Here is a 19737-nt window from a genome sequence, read left to right as displayed (position 1 = left end):
TATAATTCTTTACCTCCGGACCATTCCGGAACTCCTCGTGACGTCCGGGATCTCATCTGGGACTCCGAACAACTTTCGGTTTACTGCATACTCTTATCTCTACAACCCTAGCATCACCGAACCTTAAGTGTATAGACCCTACGGGTTCGGGAGACATGCAGACATGACCGAGACGCCTCTCCGGTCAATAACCAACAGCGGGATCTGGATACCCATGTTGGCTCCCACATGCTCCTCGATGATCTCATCAGATGAACCACGATGTCGAGGATTCAAACAACCCCGTATACAATTCCCTTTGTCAATCGGTACGTTACATGCCCGAGACTCGATCGTCGGTATCCCAGTACCTCGTTTAATCTCGTTACCGGCAAGTCACTTTACTTGTACCGTAATGCATGATCCCGTGACCAGACACTTGGCCACATTGAGCTCATTATGATGATGCATTACCGAGTGGGCCCAGAGATACCTCTCCGTCATACGGAAATCCCAGTCTCGATTCGTGCCAACCCAACAGACACTTTTGGAGATACCCGTAGTGCACCTTTATAGTCACCCAGTTACGTTGTGACGTTTGGCACACCCAAAGTACTCCTACGGTATCCGGGAGTTGCACAATCTCATGGTCTAAGGAAATGATACTTGACATGTGTAAAAGCTCTAGCTAAACGAACTACACGATCTTTGAGCTATGCTTAGGTTTGGGTCTTGTCCATCACATCATTCTCCTAATGATGTGATCCCGTTATCAATGACATCCAATGTCCATAGTCAGGAAACCATGACTATATGTTGATCAACGAGCTAGTCAACTAGAGGCTTACTAGGGACATGTTGTGGTCTATGTATTCACACGTGTATTACGATTTCCGGATAATACAATTATAGCATGAATAACAGATAATTATCATGAACAAAGAAATATAATAATAACCATCTTATTATTGCCTCTAGGGCATATTTCTAACAGGGTACACCTTCCCCCCACTGTCCCCCGCGTACCGGGGGAAACCCTAGGACTAGTCCAGGCAACAGCGGCGTCGTCGTCACCTCCTTCTTGAAGGTGTTGCTTGGTATGCAGCGCTTCAGAGTGCTGGGAGCGTGATGGTACTTCTCTGGAGGGTGCAGTGGTTGTCGGTCATCTTCGTTTCGTTGATCTGCCATTGTTGGCATTTGTTTCTCTTCTTTTTTCTCAGTTTTTCTTTGGGCCTGTTTGTGTTGCGGTCCCAACACCTATCGTTGGTTATATCGATGATTGCTTTGTAATACAAAGCGGGGGGAAACCCTTTTTCGTAAAATACACAACATGCATGCACATCAGATTAAAAAAAAGACAATCAGAACTACCCATTGACATCAGATTAAAAGAAAGATAAAGCCTTAGCACACAACATAGAGCTCGAACGATGGTGGGCAGCGTGCACATTCATGCAGCTAACCAAACCAGCGACGCTCGGCTAGTTTTCGACGAAAACTAAATAACGCACTTGAAACCGTGAAATGCTGCAACTCTTGGTACCCTGCAATAAAATGACAGCGATCACCCCCGTGGTTTGTGTTGATCAACATGTTCTTATCTTGCTAAGAAATACAAACAAATGCAACACAAAAATATTAGAATGAATGTAGATTTTTTCAATACACCGAGAGCAATGTAGAAGTATACACGCATACACTAACACATGGTCTAAAGATTGTGGTTGTAGAATTTCAAGATTGGCGGAGGCTTGTTTGTTTGGGCTTCATGGTTAGCTTTCCATGGGAAAAAGCTAAAGCCCAAACATACACATTTTTTTGAGTTGGTGTAAGGCCAAAACTTGTTGTCGACTGATTTTTCGTCGATCGTAACAGCAACAAAGGAGGGTACAAGGAATTTGTCGTCGAGTGGACGTCATGTCAGGAGACCAAGAGGTCGAAAACACATAATACAAAGGCGCACTAATTTACCTAGGTTCAGGCCCTAATGCGGGTAAAAACTATATTTTCTACCTTACTCTTTCTTTATATATGTGGAAAATATAAGAGATTACAATGTCGGGGAAGGGACTCGATGAGATATGCTGGTGGAGATCCAAGCTTTAGGCGTCGGTGGTATATGCTAAACTACAGTGTTAGAGAATGTGCCCTTCTACGATGCTCCAGGGCCCATTTATATATCACATGCTATGGAAGGCTTCCATGACGGTGCATGAGATGTATAGGGATAGGAGTCAGGACCTGATGTCGGTTTACATAACCTTTTTGGCCCTTTTTCCTTACTTGCAGAGTATTTCCTTATTCCTATGGAGGCAAGCCTCCTCCTGAGGCGGTGGTGATCCTCTTGGTGTCGATGGGGTGTCATGTGCCCCGTGGACCCGTCTTGGCGTCGAAGAAAGGCATGCCAATAAGTGATTTGACTTATCATCGATACCTCCAACTGCTTAGGTACTTTTATAGCATCGCGCCTGCACGCAAGATTTTGCTAAAATTACGTCAAAATCGCAATTCCGAGTGCTCTCTTTGCTTCGCTTCTTCTAGAAGCTCTAGATTTTTTCTAATCGTTGTCTTTTCCGCTTGTAAGCCGACGATATGCCTCCCTCATCGCCTCTATTCTCGGTCGATCATCCCCCGACATTCCTCCGCCGACCGACAAGACTCGCTATCCCCCATCCCTAGTACCCTTCGCCGACCCAACCGACCTCGTCACCTCACCCCTCCACCCGGTCAATCTTGCCCCGACCACCTCCCCAAATCTAGCATGTCAACCCGGTTGCCTCCACCTCAGCATCACACTCCTCCGTCGGGCGCATCCCCAACCTCAAGTCCAAGTAAACTGAAAGTAGAGTCTCTTTGACTCGAAGGACTTTATACAAATCTCAGTGCAATGGACCCTAAGAAAGTTATCCGTATGTGTTGTTTGATAGCGGTTGTATGTATCGCTTGATATGAGGCCGGGGTTATCCTTCTTTTCAAAAAAAAAGTGTTGTTTGATCTTTAAGATTGAATCTATGATAGTTTTTTCTAAGAACCAGTTCCTGCTGTATTTCATAACAAAAATTGCTCAAGTCAGGGTAATTTTTTTTTTGCTCAAGTCTTCTGATTCCTTTATTTTTAGGACACCGATAACATCTACACGTGTGGGCGTTAAGAGGTCTGCCCACACATTTCGTGTGGTGTTTTAAAGGATCAGCCCACACGTCTACGTGTGGGCAAAACAAGTAATACCCACACATCTCTTTTTTTTCCTCGCGGTCCCTCTCACATGCCTATGTGTGGGCAAAATAGACAACGCCCACATGTCCGTACATCAGGTCTCCTACCTTATGGTCCCGCACGCCGCGTGACAGTCACCACGCGTCCCCGCAGTTGCCATGGTCTCTGGACCCTCTTCCATGTTCATTTAACTACAGTTGCCATGTCAGACAACTACAGTTGCCATGGTTGCTCAACTGCAGTTGTCATGTATGGTCTGGTCTATTGCAGTTGCCATGATTTCAAAATTTAAGGAGTTGCCACCTACTAACACTAGGTAGTTGCCATGTAGCACTACAAAAAAGCATGGCAAAAAACATATTCGCGTAAAAGAGAGAGTTGCCATGTGCTCACAAGCACGCTATGGCAGTTGTCATGTAAAATAAAGAGTTGCCATCTGCTTACGTGTACGCTAGGGCAGTTGCCATGTACCATGCAAAAACACATGGCAACTCGGGTAAAAAAGAGTTGCCATCTGCTTACAAGCAAAGCTATGGCAGTTGTCATGTACCCTGCAGAAACACATGACAACTGACGGCTTTGGGTGTGGGCGAGGAGACGGGCGTGTGGGCGAAGTGATAAACGTCCACACACCAGCCCCTCTGCATGCGTGAAAACTGGTGTGTGGGTGAATTGCTAAACGTCCACACACCAGCCCCCGTGTGGTGAAAAAGAACGTGCGGGCAACCGGATGTATGCCCACACACCAACCCAGTCCTACGTGACACACAAAAACTGATAGAACGCGTCAAGATTAGTGCAGAATTGGTTGGACAAGGATCCGTACGTGTGGGCGAGTTGCCAGACGCCTACACGTGTGGGCGTTAGTATTTCCGTATTTTTATGTATTAATATAATTATGCGTTTTTATTCCTGCCTTTTAATTTAATTTAATATCCAACAGAGGAAGTTTCCCGGAAAGAGCAGGCTCCGGAGGCTCCGCGAGTCATATGCCAAACGTGCACATATACGAGGCCGGCGACAGATGTCGTCCCTAAAATGCCAAGTTTCGCGTGGGCACGCTGACATTCAGAGCGACCAGACCAAACTGAACCGAACACTGACATTCTCGGGTCAGCGCATCCTCTTCCTCGTTCTCCGGCCTCTGAAATCTCGCAAACCCCTGTAAGGAGATGCTGCCTGCTTGCCGGCCGTCGGCGGTGTACCCCGTGGCCGTGGTCGCGCCGCCGCCGCAGGTAGGGCTAGCGGATGCTCCCCCGCCCGAAGTGTGGACGAGGATCCCGCAGGGGACGCCGGGGACGCTTGGCGGGATCGGCCTCCGCCTCCTGCAGGCCTTGTTCGCGGCCGCCTCGATCGCCGTCATGGTGTCCACCGACATCTTCCCCTTCTGCTCCGCCTTCAGGTGCCCCACCCTACCCTTCCTGTCTCGTCTACCTGTGGGTTTTCTGTTGAGATCTCCGGTATTTTAGTTGTGTGGATTATGGGCCCTATGATGACTACGTTAATTATCAGATTTTCCAGAGTATCTCCATGAGAGATAATATGTGGAACAAGTTTCTGATCGAAAAGGTTATTAGGGTTCCTTATTTCCTTCAGAAAGAGAAATATTTATATCTATTCGTGCATTTCAATATTTTACGCTTTGTAAAATTGATTTGGACAATTGGATCATGTTCGTTGTGGCGTTATCTCAGCTGTCTTCTTCGATGCAGCATAAATATCATCTCAAGAAATGCTTTGAGTCTTGTTTGCTGATCATAAACGTTTTTGCAGAAACTAATCCCTTTTCCAATTCTTTTTGGATGATTTGGTTGCATCCGATTGATCGATCCCTAGTCACTGATTATATGCATGAGTTCTTTGATTCACTACTGACTTCTTCTGTGGGAGCTGAGTTCACCGATTGAGACTACTTGAAAAGAAAGAGCCCTCGACTTACCGATCTCACGACGACGAGTCACCCACAGCATGGGGTACCGTGCAATTGCGCGGGAAAATATAATAAAAAGTTGGAACTTCAAAGTTAACGTGTTACTATTTTATTTGGAAGGACGCCAAACTATATGTCTACATGTGTAGATTGTATGTGAATTTAAAACAACACCAAAAACTAAAATTCAGATAGCAAGCCAGCTAGTCGGTAGGTTTATACGTGAGTTAGTGTGTTCTTATTCTGACCGGGCGTGAGCTGGCAAGTTGTTTGTACATGTTATCAGTATCTGTAACTAAAGCTTAGACAGTGTTTTTATATTATCTCAGTACAAAACTATATCAGGTCAGCCACCACTCACTTGTTTGTAGGTTACGTGATATTCTCTACATATTATGTTTAGCAAAAGAGAGTCCTCCCTCTCCGATTTCTTGTAGGGAAACCATATGGTCTGTTACTACAAAGTGCTACTACCAAACTAGATAAAGCTAACCATAACCAAGTCTATGATATTAGTTGATGTTCGGATCATGATTTTCTGATTGTTCTGTTTGGATGTGATATTAGGCCAGTACGCATAGTTATGGTAGGTCATTTGGATCAACATAGTTAGGTTAGTAGCAGATATAGGCAAGATATAAACCTAGAAACGGAATGGTAGAGTCTTCGATAACATTGCTAATCAAAGTAAGACGATGGTGGTGAGAGGTATCGTGGAACCCTTCACCCTCATTCGTCTGGGAGGCAACAGCAGATTAGGGCAAGGGATCACATAGTGTAGTTCTTCCTTGGTTGGCAGAGGCAGTTTCCTGTACAAGGCGAATGTTGTTCCCATCTTAATATACTGAAGCACAAATCTTTTGTGTTTTCTGGAAACAAATGTGTTCCAATAATCATTAAGATACACCAGATTTACGTTGATTAATATTTACATTTAGTTATGATGGTCGATCGGTTGTAGCCCATATAAATGTCCACCATATCAGGCACCAGATCAAGTTACATGGCATTTATGTAATATGATCTGATTTAATATGTCTAGGTAGAACTACGAAAATCTATCTGTGTTTAGGTACAACTATGAAGATCTGTCTAGATGTAGTTATGATGATCTAACAAATGTGTGATGGTAGATGAAAAATTATGAAGAAATATGTATGTTTATTAGGTATAATTAATAATGAAGTTATGTCAAAATATAAAATTATGATCTAAACTAACGGTTGTGATACTTTTTAGATCTAGTCAGGAAGATTTACAACTATGCTTTATATAGGTCAATAATGATGATTTAACAGTTGTGAATCAGTCTTGGTAATAATTATTCAGCTATCATCCACCAAGTTAGTGACAGTGATATGCCCCAGGCAACATCTTTGTTCGCTACTTTTTTTTGAATAAGAGTTATGCGCTCATTGATATTTAATATCATGCTATACCTGAAGCAATACGATTTTTAGTAAAGAAAAACCTAGAAGAATATTATGCTTCACCCATTGTCCCTGACAACTTAAAAGAAACAATCAGTATGTTGTTCTATTCATCCCCAAGTAACTCCTCAAAATATTCACTCCTAGAGACATGTAGCTGCTTTTGGTTTGATGCAGTTTTACATCTGCCTCCTAATCACTTGTATATGTGTGCCAAGAAAAATCAACTGAATTCTAATCATCTGTTTATTATGCCAACCAACTGATTTAATACGACTATTGGTTGGTGGTTGGAGGATGGTGGGTAGCAGTAGCCTTAGGATACTAATCCCGTAATTTTGCTTGTAGGGCTGGATGGCGAGGTTGTGGTTCTTGGCTGCTTTTGGGGCGTCAAAGCAACTTTAACAAAACCTCTATTTGTAATTGGGTGGTGGTACTCTATTTCTCTCTGATCTTAATACATCGGAACACAGATCTCCTGTGTATTTCCCAAATATTTTAGTTACAACTATGGATGACTAGTTCATTAGTCGCCTAGCTGAATTCCACAACAACAACAAAGCCTTTTATCCCAAGCAAGTTGGGGCAGGCCTGCATATCTGAATTCCGAATTCCAAAATACATTAGACCAATGCAATCATTTCTATTGGCCAAGTTTTAAGCATACTTCTTATTGTAAGGCATTACCTAAAAAGTTTGTAGCTTACTTTCTCTTCCTCTGGCATTTTTCCACGCCTTTGCAACCACTAAAACCTCGTCAATAAATAACCTAGCATTAACAGTAAATGGTGTTGATCATTTACGTGTGTTGGAAACTTGGACCTCCTTCACTCCATGATGGTAGAGTTTAAGGGGTAAACCTACTCGCTGCCCGCCGCGAGTCACAATTGAGAGTGCATCCTATGGTTCTGTATGTATGGTGCTCGGGCAAGCCTAGGGATGTACGTTAGACAACAATGTGCATGTGCAGTTTGATGGCGCTTTTATTTCTATAGTTGAAAGGAGGAAATATGGAATGAGTGAGAGACATGCACATGTGCGGAAAACGAAATCCAACGAGGCTGGAGCAGCTGACGTAAGGCTATGAATCTCGGAACAGGCTCTCGCCCTGCTTTATAGATAAAGCACAAATCAAAGTACACAGCCAAACAATACAACTAGTGAGGAAGCCCTCTTACACAGTACTCTCTCCGTTCGGAATTACTTGTCGCAAAAATGAATGTATCTAGACGTATTTTAGTTCTAGATACATCCATTTCCAAGACAAGTAATTCCAAATGGAGGGAGTAGATCCTAGGATAGCCGGACAACCTAAACACAGGCAACTATGTTGCCGAAAGATTACACAGGTAGGCCTGAATACAAAACCAAGACACACCCTAGGACACCTAAGTTCCATGACAACGCCCTCAGGAGGGCAAACGGCGCTACGCGTCGCCGCTGCCGAGTCCAAGATGCACAAAGGCCTTCACCTGGAACCTGGCACGGAGAGAAGAACAGCAACGACGTCCTGAAGAGGAGAGCAGCACCCGTGGGCTTCAAAAATGATTTACATAATTATCAGAAACATAGAGGGAGAGTTCCATTTTCAGAATCACCCCACCTGCGTCGCTCCCGCGGGCGACCAGGGGCAAACCGTAACATGCCACCACTCTCTCCTTCCGGCCTTTCTCCCCTGCCGCCGACAGGCAAAGCCCGACCGGTGTGGGGCGGCTGCTCGGGCGAGGGCGCTAGGGTGAGACGGGACTTAACAGCGAGCGTGCGGGACAACAACAGTTTGGTGCTTGTACGTGGTGCATCGGCTGTGGTGTCTTCTCCTCGGGCTGATGTGTGTGGGCTGGTCCCCAGCCGGATCTGATTCGGCTGGCGCCATGGTGGGAGCTCGCGATGGTTGCACAGGTTGCCGACACGCTCGTGGTGGCGACGGGGTGCGGGTGGTGGTGGCGACCTTCCTTCTCCTGGGTCCGTGGCGACATAGAGGGTCCGGACCTAGGTCTTGCGCTCGGGCGGGCTAGATATGGGCCCAGGGCGGGTCAGAGCTGTCGCTCCAGGTAGGTGAGGCGCTGGGCTCGGTCCAAGTGGTGCTTGCGAGCGATGAGTTCCTCTTCTCGCAGGCGCAGCGGGCGATGGTGGTGGTTGGAACATCGTTGCGTCGGTGGACGAATGGAAGTCCATGGATGTGGCGTCGTGCGAGTTCGCTAGGCCAAGTCATGTCTACGAGTAGCGTGAGGTGCCTCTGCTCTTCCTACCGTGGTTGACGGGCTGTAAAGTGGGCGGTTGGTGGCTTCTCTCACCATGGATGCTGGGGCGGCAACCCTGGGTGGCGGTCTGCATGGTTAGGTATCCGGTGGGCACCATGGCGGCGGTGATGGCTATGCCTCTTGGGGGAGGGGGCAGTGAGGGGTGCAGCGGTGGATGGCTCAGGCTCGCTATTTGTCATGGACAGTGGCGACGCCCAAAACCAGATCTGGAGTCTCGTGCGCGTCGTGGTTGTCCTGTAGGAGGCCTCTTGGTGACACAGGTGAGTTGTCGAGCGAAAGCTCCTCGCTTTGACATTGACAGTGGCGACGCCCGCGGATGCCCGCTCCCCTCTTGAGGACGTCATTGTGGTTCTCCTCTTCGTGCCTGGGCTCCAGGTGAAGACCCTTGTCAATCTCGGACTCGGGGGCGGGGATGCTTTGTGTCGTTTCCCCTCCTTAGAGTGTTGTCGTGGAGCTTAGGTGTGGTAGGGTGTCTCGTGGTGTTGTATTCAGGCCTACCTGTATTATTTCTAGGCAACGTAGTCGCGTGCATTTATGTTGTCAGGTTATCCTGGAATTTGCTTTGTAAGAGGGCTTTCTCACTACCATGTATCATTCAGCCATGTTCTTTGATTTGTTCTTTATTTATAAAGCGGTGCGATGGAAACAGTGTAGAAGTTCCACGGTCGAGCTTGTCACCTATCTGATCTGATCTACTCTGCACAGAGGAAGCGACGGTACCTTGTATAATCTGCACTACTGTTCAATCCTGTTTGCAAGCGCCGGTGAGAGCAGCTACCGTTCAATCCTGCTTTCCTGATTGACATTGTACAATCGTATGTGAATCCGCCTATTAGTTAAATATAAATTGCCAAGGGGGCGGTTCTTAAAAAAGAAAAAAAGGGGGATGATGACAAAACAGGCGTGGTTGTCACTTTTTTTTCTATCGCGAGGAGCTGTCCAGTCTCAATCTAATAGCAACGATTAATCTCGGAGGGGATGGTTTAAGAAGTTCCATCGGCTAATGTTTTGATGGTTGCCGCAGGGCCTACAAGATTAATGGTTGGATGTTTCTGATTTTTGTGGTAATTTCTATAATATTTCTATTTTTGTTTTGAATTGTGTGCTTTTGATACATATAATAGAATAGATAGATTAGGAGCTGGTGTTTGTATGCATAGTTTCAAAACGCATTTTGTTGTTTCTGTTGATAAGTTGATCAACGTTTTTTGGTTACTGGAATTCAGAATATTGTGATTGTGATAGGCAAATCATGTGAATGCATGTCACTGAGGTAAAAAAATTGGAGATCTACTTGAAGATAGTATTCATTTACATGAAAGTACTACTTTGGTGTATCTAATTTCTGTGGGCAATTAGGTAAAATCATAGTTTTTTCACCTTGGATGTTGGCATCATTAGAACTCAATACCTGATTTTGTTTCTCTTCTATATATTAAGAACTTAACTTATTGTTGTTCTTCTGACCAGCTACCTCATAGCAGCTACCAGTCTGCAATGTTTGTGGAGCATCACCCTAGCCTTTGTGTATATCTATGCACTTCTCGTCAAACGTTCCTTGATAAATCTCCGAGCTGTACGCATATTTTTCATTGGAGATTGGGTGAGTCATATTTTCTCAGGCACCTGAACCGAACAACCGCCTGTCATTCATTTTAGACTTGTACGTTAATATGTTTTAAATTCATGAACAGAAAATGATTTTCTTAATGAGACGCACATTTTTCTTTTCCCCGAAACTCATCCATTTTTCACCTTGATGTTTTCTGTAGATCACAGGGACCGTAACCTTGAGTGCAGCATGTGCATCGGCAGGCATCACTATTCTCATTGATAATGATGTGAAGTACTGCGAAGCCCTTCCTTGTTTAAGGTTGAGGACTGCTGTTACAATGGCTTTCATCAGCTGGTGTGCACTTGTGCCGTCCTTTCTCTTTAACTTCTCGTACACCACCACCGCGTTGGCAAGAATGGGAATGTGGGGATAATTTCATGTGCAAATGGTAGTTGAAACTCCGCATTTCATCCTTCTTAGGATGCAATGCAGTATGCTTCTTATATGAGGATTGTGGTAACCTGGTGATGAACTGTTTGGTTTACTCGTACAAAGCTCATGGTGGTGATATGCTATACTCTTGTTCTATTTTGCGGCTTTCATATATGATATAATTTTATCAATACTTCAGACTTAGGTTCTGAAAGATTAGTTTGGTTATCACTTATGAGTGTCAGATTATCAAGTTGTTGCAAGAAACTATGCGGGTGAGGATCCTTCTGAGCCCTCGAAATAGCCTTCAGGCTTCAGTTCAAAACCATTTATATGGCACCCGGTGCCTTTTACTGCAGTGATTCAAGTAGTCTGAAGTCTGAACTCTTCCCTTCAGACCGTGTACATAATTTTGCTGCGAGACCTCTTCATGAAATTCATATATATATGTTGCTTGAAACCGTTCGGCGCTGCGGCTCTTGCTGCCCAGCAGGAACCAGATCAACAGTCTCCTCCGACCCGGGCACGCTTCACCGGTGATTGTGTTGATGTTGTTGTATTGTTGGAAAGAGACGAATGCAATACAAGATATCAGAACGAATATCACAATGAATGCAGTTTTTTCAGAACACTGATAAACGCACACGCTAATTAACACACGGCAAGACTTCGGTTGGGGAATTTCAAGATTGACAGAGAAAAAGAAAGGCCTCGTGATCAACTTTTCATGGGAGGAAGCTAGAGCTCGGCCTAGGCTGGAACTTTCCGAAAACCCAAACAACAAAGCTGTAGGGCTAAAACCCTTATATATAGGCAAGCCAAATTGTTCTCACCAGGTACTTTTCCAGCAAATTTTTTTTAAAAAAAGCTTTTCCAGCGAATAGGACCCTACACGATCGCACTGCCCCTAAGATTTCATTGGTTAATGATCTATAAACACTTATATTTCTTTACGGAAGGAGTACAACATTACACAAAAAATTTCCACCAAACCCGCCCTCAATATCTAATGCGCTTTGTGTGTGTGTCTCTCTCTCTCTCTCCTTCATCAGCCACCATTTTTTTTCACTTGGAAGCCAATAGCATGCATCCCTTGCCGTCTCCGCTCTCTGTCGATCACCCCCGACACTCCTCTGCTGACCACCTGACCCATTATCCCCCGTCCCCGGCACCCTTTGCCGACCTTGCCATCTCGCCAACCTCCCCTACTCTAGCATGTCGCCCCGTGCCACCTTCACCTCTCCATCAGCTTCCTCCATCTCTCGGTCGGTCACATGCCCAATCCCATGTCCAGGTAACTCTTTTATTGTGCAACCCTTTTGAAAGTATGAGCCTCTTTGATTCAAAGGATTTTTACAGAAATTTGGAGGAACATAATGTAATTCTTAGAAATTTTTATGTATATGTTGTTTGATTTTTAAGAATTGATGAATCCTATGGAAAATTTTCCTAAATATTAGTTCGCACTATATTTCTAATACAGTACTATAAAAAGACTTATTTGCTCAAGGCTCGTGATTTTTTTTTGTAAGAACGGAACGAGTTTCTTGGTATGAGGTGCACACAGTGTGGGCCTCCGCGAGTCATATGCCCAACGTGCACATAGGAGGCTGAACACACAAAAGACGCCATCCCCCAAAGGCTCACGTGGGCACGCTGACATTCACGGACCAAACCGAACTGAACCTAACGCTGACTTTCTCGGCCCAGCCGCTCCCCTTCCTCTCCATTCCCCGGCTTCTAAAATCTCCCAAACCCTTGGAGGGAGATGCTGGTCAGCCGACAGACGACGGTGCATCCCGTGGCGGCGCCGCCGCTGCAGGTAGAGCTAGCGGATGCTCCCCCGCCCGGAGTGTGGATGAATAGCCCGCAGGGGTCGGCGGGGACGATTGGCGGGGTCGGCCTCCGCCTCCTGCAGGCCTTGTCCGCGGCCGCCTCGATCGCCGTCATGGCGTCCACCGGGGTCTTCCCCTCCTTCTCCGCCTTCAGGTACCCTACCAAACCCAGCTTTGTCTTGTACAGTTGTACACGTGCTGTTGGTTTTCAGTTAAGATCTCTTAATTACCCATTTTTGCAGAGATCTTTATGAGAGATAATGAACAAGTTTCTGATGGGGAATGTTATTAGGGTTCCTTAATTCCACGAAGAGAAATATTTATATCTATTCGTGCATTTCAATATTTTATGCTTTTTAAAATTGATTTGGCATCCTGAAAGAGGCAGCACAATTATTTAGTAACAGGTCATGTTCGTTGTGCTATTATCTCAGTTGTCTTCTTGGATGCAGCATAAATATCATCTCAAGAAATGCTTTCAGTCTTGTTTGCTGATCATAAATGTATACGAAACTAGCTTGGGGTCCCGTGCAATTGCGTGGGAATGACTTAGATAAACTTTTACCTTTGAACTTCAAAGGTAATGTGTTATCATTTTATTTTGGAAGACACTACATGTATGAACTGTATGCGAATTTAATTCAACATGCAAAACTAAAATTCAGATAGCAAGCCAGCTAGTCTGTATAGGTTTGTAGGTGAGTTAGTATGTTCTTTTTCTGGCCGGGCTTGACTTGCCATGTTGTTTCTACATATTATCAGTATATGTGGAGGTGAAGCTTGGACGGTGTTTTTATATTATCTAAGTACAAAAAAATATCAGGCCGGCCACTCACTTGTTTGTATGTGATATTTTCTACATGATCTTAGTTGATGTATGGATCATGATTTTCAGATTGTTTTGTATGTATGTGATATTAGCTCAGTATGAATAGTTATGGTAGTCATTGGATCATCATATGTATATAAGCCTAGATTCACATTATGTTCTATGAAACATAAAATTATTACCTTATGTCAATTGTGTTTCAATAATCATTAAGATCCACCAGATTCACATTGATTAATTTGTATGTTTAGTTATGACGGTCTAACGTTTGCAGCCCATATAAATGTCCACCATGTAAGGGACATCTATGTAATGTGATCTGATTTAATGTTTCTAGTTAAGGGACATCTATGTAATGTCATCTGACTTAATCTTTCTAGATAGAACTATGAAGATCTATCTGTGTTTAGGTACAACTATAAAGATCTGTCTATATATGGTGATCTAATTAACATGTGAGATCTATATGAACAAGTATGAAGAAATAAATGTGTTCATTAGGATAATTAATTATGAGGTTCTGTCTAGATATACAATTATGATAAAATCGGTTGATTCTGAATTTTTGTGGATCCAGTCATGAAGATTTACATCTATGATTTATATAGGTCAATAATGATGATTTAACAGTTGTGATTAGTCTTGTTAATAATTAGCCATCAACCAAGTTAGCTAGTGGCAGTGATATGCCCAAGCAACATCTTTGTTTGCTATATTTTTTTAAATAAGAGTTATGTGCTTGTGAATATTTAATATCATGCTACCTATTAATTGTCTACGACAACATAAAGAGACAATGATGTTTTATTCATTCACATCTAACAACTCAAAATATTCACTCCTAAACATGTATCTGATTTTGGTTTGATGTAGTTTTACATCTGCCTCCTAATCGTTTATATACGCATGCCAAGAAAAATCTCTCCATTTATTATAACAACCAATTGATTTATTACGACTATGGATTACTAGTTCATTAGTTGCCTAGCTGAACTCCAAATTACCAAATACATTTAACGAGTGCAATCACTTCTACTAGCTAAGTTTTACCATGCTTTTTATTGTAAGGTATCAGCTAAAAAGTATGTGTGATTTTCCCTTTCTTTGGCATATTTCCATGCCTTCGCAAGCACAAAAGCTTGGCAATAAATAACCTTACATTAATAGTAAATGGCACTGATCATGTACTTGTGTTAGGAAACTTGGACCCCCATCACTCCATGTTTGTAGAGTCTAATGAGTGGATCTACTCGTTGCCCGCTGCACAACTCTCAAGTCACAATTGCATCACAACTAGCCAGGAGCGCATCGTCATGTGGTTTTGTATGCGTGGTATTCAGGTAAGTCCAGGGATGCATGGAAGATGACAATGTGTATGTGCATTTCGATGGTGCTTTGATTTCTAGAGTTGAAAGGGGGGAATATGGAATGGATGAGAGACATGTATACAACTAACAGGATTGTATTATATCTCGAAGCTGAAGCAACTAACTTAGGCCCATGAATCAACATTTTTATTATTTTGGGAGGAGTCAAGGATTATATTATAGAGATTCACTAGTGTAAAGCCCACGCTAATTTGTTGCGGGTATGATTAGATATTTGTAATGAGTATATTTAAAATATTTATATATGAAATTGGGGTTTTAAGGCATTGAGTTGCAAGGTTAAAATGGTGTTCAAATACATAAATAAATTGAACTGTTAAATTTTGGTGCATTATTTTTTTGGCACTGTTAAGGCAATTTAAGCATTTTTTAGGAAGTTAAAAAACGGATTTTTTTTTAACCTACTAACTTACAAGTATTATGATTATTTTCTAATATGTACTTTCATGAAGAGGCATTGTTTGTACCAAGGGAGTGTCTTTTCACGAAGAGACATCTTTTCACCAAGTGACATGTCTTCTGTAAAGAGACATCTATTCACAGTGGTGTCTTTCCATAGAAACACATTCTTTCACCAAGAGACGTGTCTTTTAGCCAAAAGAAAACTTTTCACCAAGTAAAGTGTCTTTTTAACCAAAAGGGCATGACTGTTCATAGGCCACAACCAGCTAGATCTAACGAATTTGATGGATCCTTGACATGATCCAATGACTATTCTTTTTAGGGTCATGTGGCTTAACATGAATGTTGCACTAGGAGTTAGTTTTAATTAGAATCTTTTTTGTGATTTTACAGATCTATAAAATTAACAGTCTGAAGTTTTGCTTGTTTGCAAGATTTTCTAGCGGGTTGTTCTTTTTTGTAGTAGTCTGCATGCGTAGAGTTTCAAAAACACTTCTCGTTGTTTCTGTTGGTAAGTAGGTTAGGTTAACGTTTTTTGGTTAGTGGAATTCAGAATATTGTGATTGTGATAGACAAATCATATGAAATGCATGTCGTTGGGGACAAATTGGAGATCTACTTCGAGATAATATTTAACTACATGAAAAGTACTACTTTGGCGCATCTGATTTCTGTGATGCAATTATAGCATAAAAATCGGAGTTTTTTCATCTAGGATGTTCATGTTAGAACTCAGAATACAGGATCTTGTTTTTTTTTCTATAGATGATGGGCTTAACTTATTGTTGTTGTTCTTACCAGCTACCTCATAGCAGCTGCCAGTCTGCAATGTTTGTGGAGCCTCGCCCTAGCCTTTGTGTATATCTATGCACTTCTCGTCAAACGTTCCTTGCTAAATCTCCGAGCTATGTTCATATTTTCCGTTGGAGACTGGGTGAGTCATATTTTCTCAGGCACCTAAATAAATCAACCACCTGTCATTCATTTTAGACTTGTAGGTTAATATGTTTTAATTTCATGAATAGAAAATAATGTTTATAACAAGATGCACATATTTCTGTCTGCCGAACTCATCCATTTTCCACCTTAATGTTTTCTGTAGATCACAGGGACGCTAACCTTGAGTGCAGCATGTGCATCAGCTGGTGTCACCATTGTTATTGATAATGATAGGAAGATATGTGCGGGTAATCTTTGTGCAAGGTTTATGACTGCTATTGGAATGGCTTTCATCAGCTGGTTTGCACTTGCACCATCCTTTCTCTTTAACTTCGTGCTCGTGGTTACCACATTTGCATGTTTGTTGGCACCTTGAGTGCAGCGTGTGCAAATGGTAGTTCAAACTGTGTATTTTATCCTTTTGAGGATATAATTCAGTATGTTTCTTATATGAGGATGGTGGTAATCTGGTGATGGAGCTCAAAGTGTTGACATGGTATATCTGTTTTATTTTTCAGCTTTCACATACAATTTTATCAATTGTTCAGATCTTAGGTCCCGAGAGAGTAGAGCGGTTATCATTATGAGAGTCAGATTATCAAGTTGTTGCAGGAAGCTATGAGGGTGATAGGTCCTCTTGAGCCCTGACTTCGGGTAAAAACCATTCAGATGGCACTTGATGCCCTTTACTGCAGTGGTCAAAAGAAAGTGGGATCTGAACTCTTCCGTTTCAAAGCACGCACTGCCTTGTACAGAATTTTGCTGTGAGACCTATATATACTACTCCCTCCGTCCCATATAGTGTAAAAAACGCTCTTATATAATGGGACGGAGGGAATACCTCCCATAAACTGTGCCGATTTAGTGCCGTCTCTTGCCCCTGCACCCCTTCCTCTCTGCTTTTTTCAGGGAACAGGGGGGCTTTACTGGTACAAAATATAGGATACATGCAATCTCGGAAGATCAACATGCCACATATGTGACTATCACCTTAATTAGTTTATGCACCTCAAAATTGCATTCTTTCAACTCAGGAAATATTACCAAAGTAAAATTGTGCCATTGAGCGATCTCCTTCACCATAATTGTGATATGCACAACATGTTCCATCTTTATTCTTACTGATAATTACTTCATGGCAAAGTCGAAAGCAATGGCCACCCTATCAAGGATATGCCACGGAAGCTCATGCTGCCCTTGTACTTGGGGATTGTCACCGTGCCGTTGGATTGATTTCCTCTTGGCCGCGGGTTCACTTTAATACATAAAGTTGTAAAATATAATGGACTACTCTGCAAACTTGGCTCGTATTTACATTGTAATCCAAACCAAGCCAACACTTGCTAATTTCGGCCTCTGTTATCGTCCATTGCGCAAATTCAACATCTTTTTTTCTCGAATATGCATGATATCATATATTAAAGAAGAAAGGCAAAGAGTGCCTCCACCATAGTTTACAAGATTCTCATTACACACTACTCCTCACTACTCGCCCACCTCTCTAATCTACGGAAGAAGGTGTCTACATTTCCCTTAAACTTGCTGGCTACCGACCATACCATGCCTTCGGACCTCCACCTTCTTAGAAACACTTCCATCGAAGGAGATGCCCCGTCGAACATGATAGTGTTCCGATGCTTCCACAATTTCCAAATAATTAGAATGAAGATAGTGTGGAGATCCTTCCGTCGCAGGTTGTTAGGCCCTTGCTTACCACATAACCATTGGTCGAGGGAATCTTGTGTTGTCGGCATCCAGTCCGGCTTGCCCAAGGCCTCACAGATCACAGCCCATGTCGATCTGGCAAACACATACGTTAGTAGTACATGATTGATAGTCTCGTCCTCTTGGTCGCACAGGGGGCATCCGTCCTGATGCGGTACTCCTCTCCGTGCAAGGCGATCCGAAGTCCATCACCTGTCCCGTAATGCAAGCCAACTAAAGAACTTGCAAATTCAACATCTGACAAAGTTCAAGCAAATGAAGATATCGATCCTTTTGGAGTACACGTTGACTGTTTCATGTCATTTTCAAATCCAGTGTTTCTTCGAAACTTATGGTTGATACTGGATTTTTTTTGGGTTTGATTTTAGAGTTGGGTAACCTTTTTTATTCTACCTGGAACTCGGTTCTAGGGCTATTCTTGAAACACTCCACGGCATTTCAAGAATAGACTCAAAATGTAAAAAATTCTACCTGGAACCTTTTAGATCCTCTAGAAGCCTGGAATGAAATTCCCGTAGAAAAAGAAGCCTGAATTCCCCTAAAAAAGCCAGAATAGAATGAAATAGCCCCGCGCTCAAATGAAAAATAATTCATTCCCGTTAGGCTCTACATTTCCCTTCCATCCTGTTGGGCGAATACATCTAGCCATGCACGTAGGATTACTGCCGTGCATGGAGTCCATCTATGGCACCGATCATGAAGATCACGAGTCAAGGATAATCACAATAATCATGGTGATTTGTTTCCCTAGCTTATTAAAAATGTAATCCTGGCATATCCCAACCTTCTCGGCTGTGCTCTCTGGACATACTATATAAACTCTATCGGTCAATATAATTCGTCTGCCGCCTCACGTCTTCACATTTAAATTCTTCCCTCTGAACCCAAATCTCCATCCATTCCGCTCAATGTCATCCTCAGCGTCGCGGCTGTCTGCGCCAGCAATGGAAGAGCCTGAGGGTGCACTACCGGACTCGCGGGCTATGCCTACGGCCCAGGGCCGTCGGTATAGATCTATGCCTACGACTGCCGTCGGTATAGCCCCGTCAGTGTAGATCACGTCAGCGTACTTCTGTCAGACCGTCGGCGTAGTATAGCCGTCGGCATAAGAGGGTATGCCGACGGCCGTGGGGCAGCCGTCGGCATAGTTTAGCCGTCAGCGTTGTTTTCCGTCTGATGGCAACGGACGGCGCCATCAAAATTGCTGGCGACTCAGGAGAAGACACGTGGCAAAGATATGCCTACGGCAAAGCCGTCGGCATAGATTAAATCTATGCCGACGGCTTTGCCATAGGCATACCTTTGCCACGTGTCGCCCCCTGGTTTGATCTGGCGGCAGGGCTATGCCTACGGCTTTGCCGTAGGCATAGCCCTGCCACATGTCGCCTCCTGGTGGCTCCTAAGCGTATATATGCCGACGGCTTTGCCGTAGGCATAGTTTTTTTCCCCTGTTTTCTCTTTTTGAATTCATTTGACAGCATTTCAAAGCAGAATAATATGAAATATGACAGTTCATCATCATCATTTAAACATAGTCAAGTTCATCATCTAAAGATCATCACCGGCGAAAGTTCACGAACATAAGAGTAGTGCAAGACATGAAACATCATAAAAGTTGAAACATGAAAGACATGGCACAACGACCTCATACACGGAATCATCATCGACATCAAGCACCACCGAGTCCACCTCCGCTAAAACCACCACCACCACCGAGTCCACCTCCGCCAAAACCACCACCTCCGCCAAGTCCACCTCCGCCAAAACCACCACCACCACCAAGTCCACCTCCGCCAAAACCGACACCGCCAAGTCC

At 43.5% G+C, this 19737-nt stretch overlaps 2 protein-coding genes across 2 annotated transcripts; both read left to right on the top strand.

Annotated features, from left to right (window-relative positions):
* Positions 1-4367: 4367 nt before the first annotated feature.
* Positions 4368-11001, top strand: LOC119320977 (CASP-like protein 16). The gene is made up of 3 exons (XM_037594862.1): positions 4368-4597; positions 10287-10419; positions 10589-11001. Exons 1-3 carry the CDS (start codon positions 4368-4370, stop codon positions 10802-10804), a joined length of 579 nt encoding a protein of 192 aa, XP_037450759.1. The 3' UTR covers positions 10805-11001.
* Positions 11002-12571: 1570 nt separating this feature from the next.
* On the top strand, positions 12572-16650 carry LOC119320976 (CASP-like protein 5A3). Its single transcript, XM_037594861.1, has 3 exons — positions 12572-12792; positions 16059-16191; positions 16360-16650. Exons 1-3 carry the CDS (start codon positions 12572-12574, stop codon positions 16570-16572), a joined length of 567 nt encoding a protein of 188 aa, XP_037450758.1. The 3' UTR covers positions 16573-16650.
* Positions 16651-19737: the final 3087 nt, after the last annotated feature.

The sequence above is a fragment of the Triticum dicoccoides genome, chromosome 6B (genome assembly GCF_002162155.2).
Source record: "Triticum dicoccoides isolate Atlit2015 ecotype Zavitan chromosome 6B, WEW_v2.0, whole genome shotgun sequence".
NCBI classification, from domain to species: Eukaryota; Viridiplantae; Streptophyta; class Magnoliopsida; order Poales; family Poaceae; genus Triticum; species Triticum dicoccoides.
The sequence above is the reverse complement of the archived record's forward strand: the minus strand, read 5'-3'. Positions and strand labels throughout refer to the sequence as shown.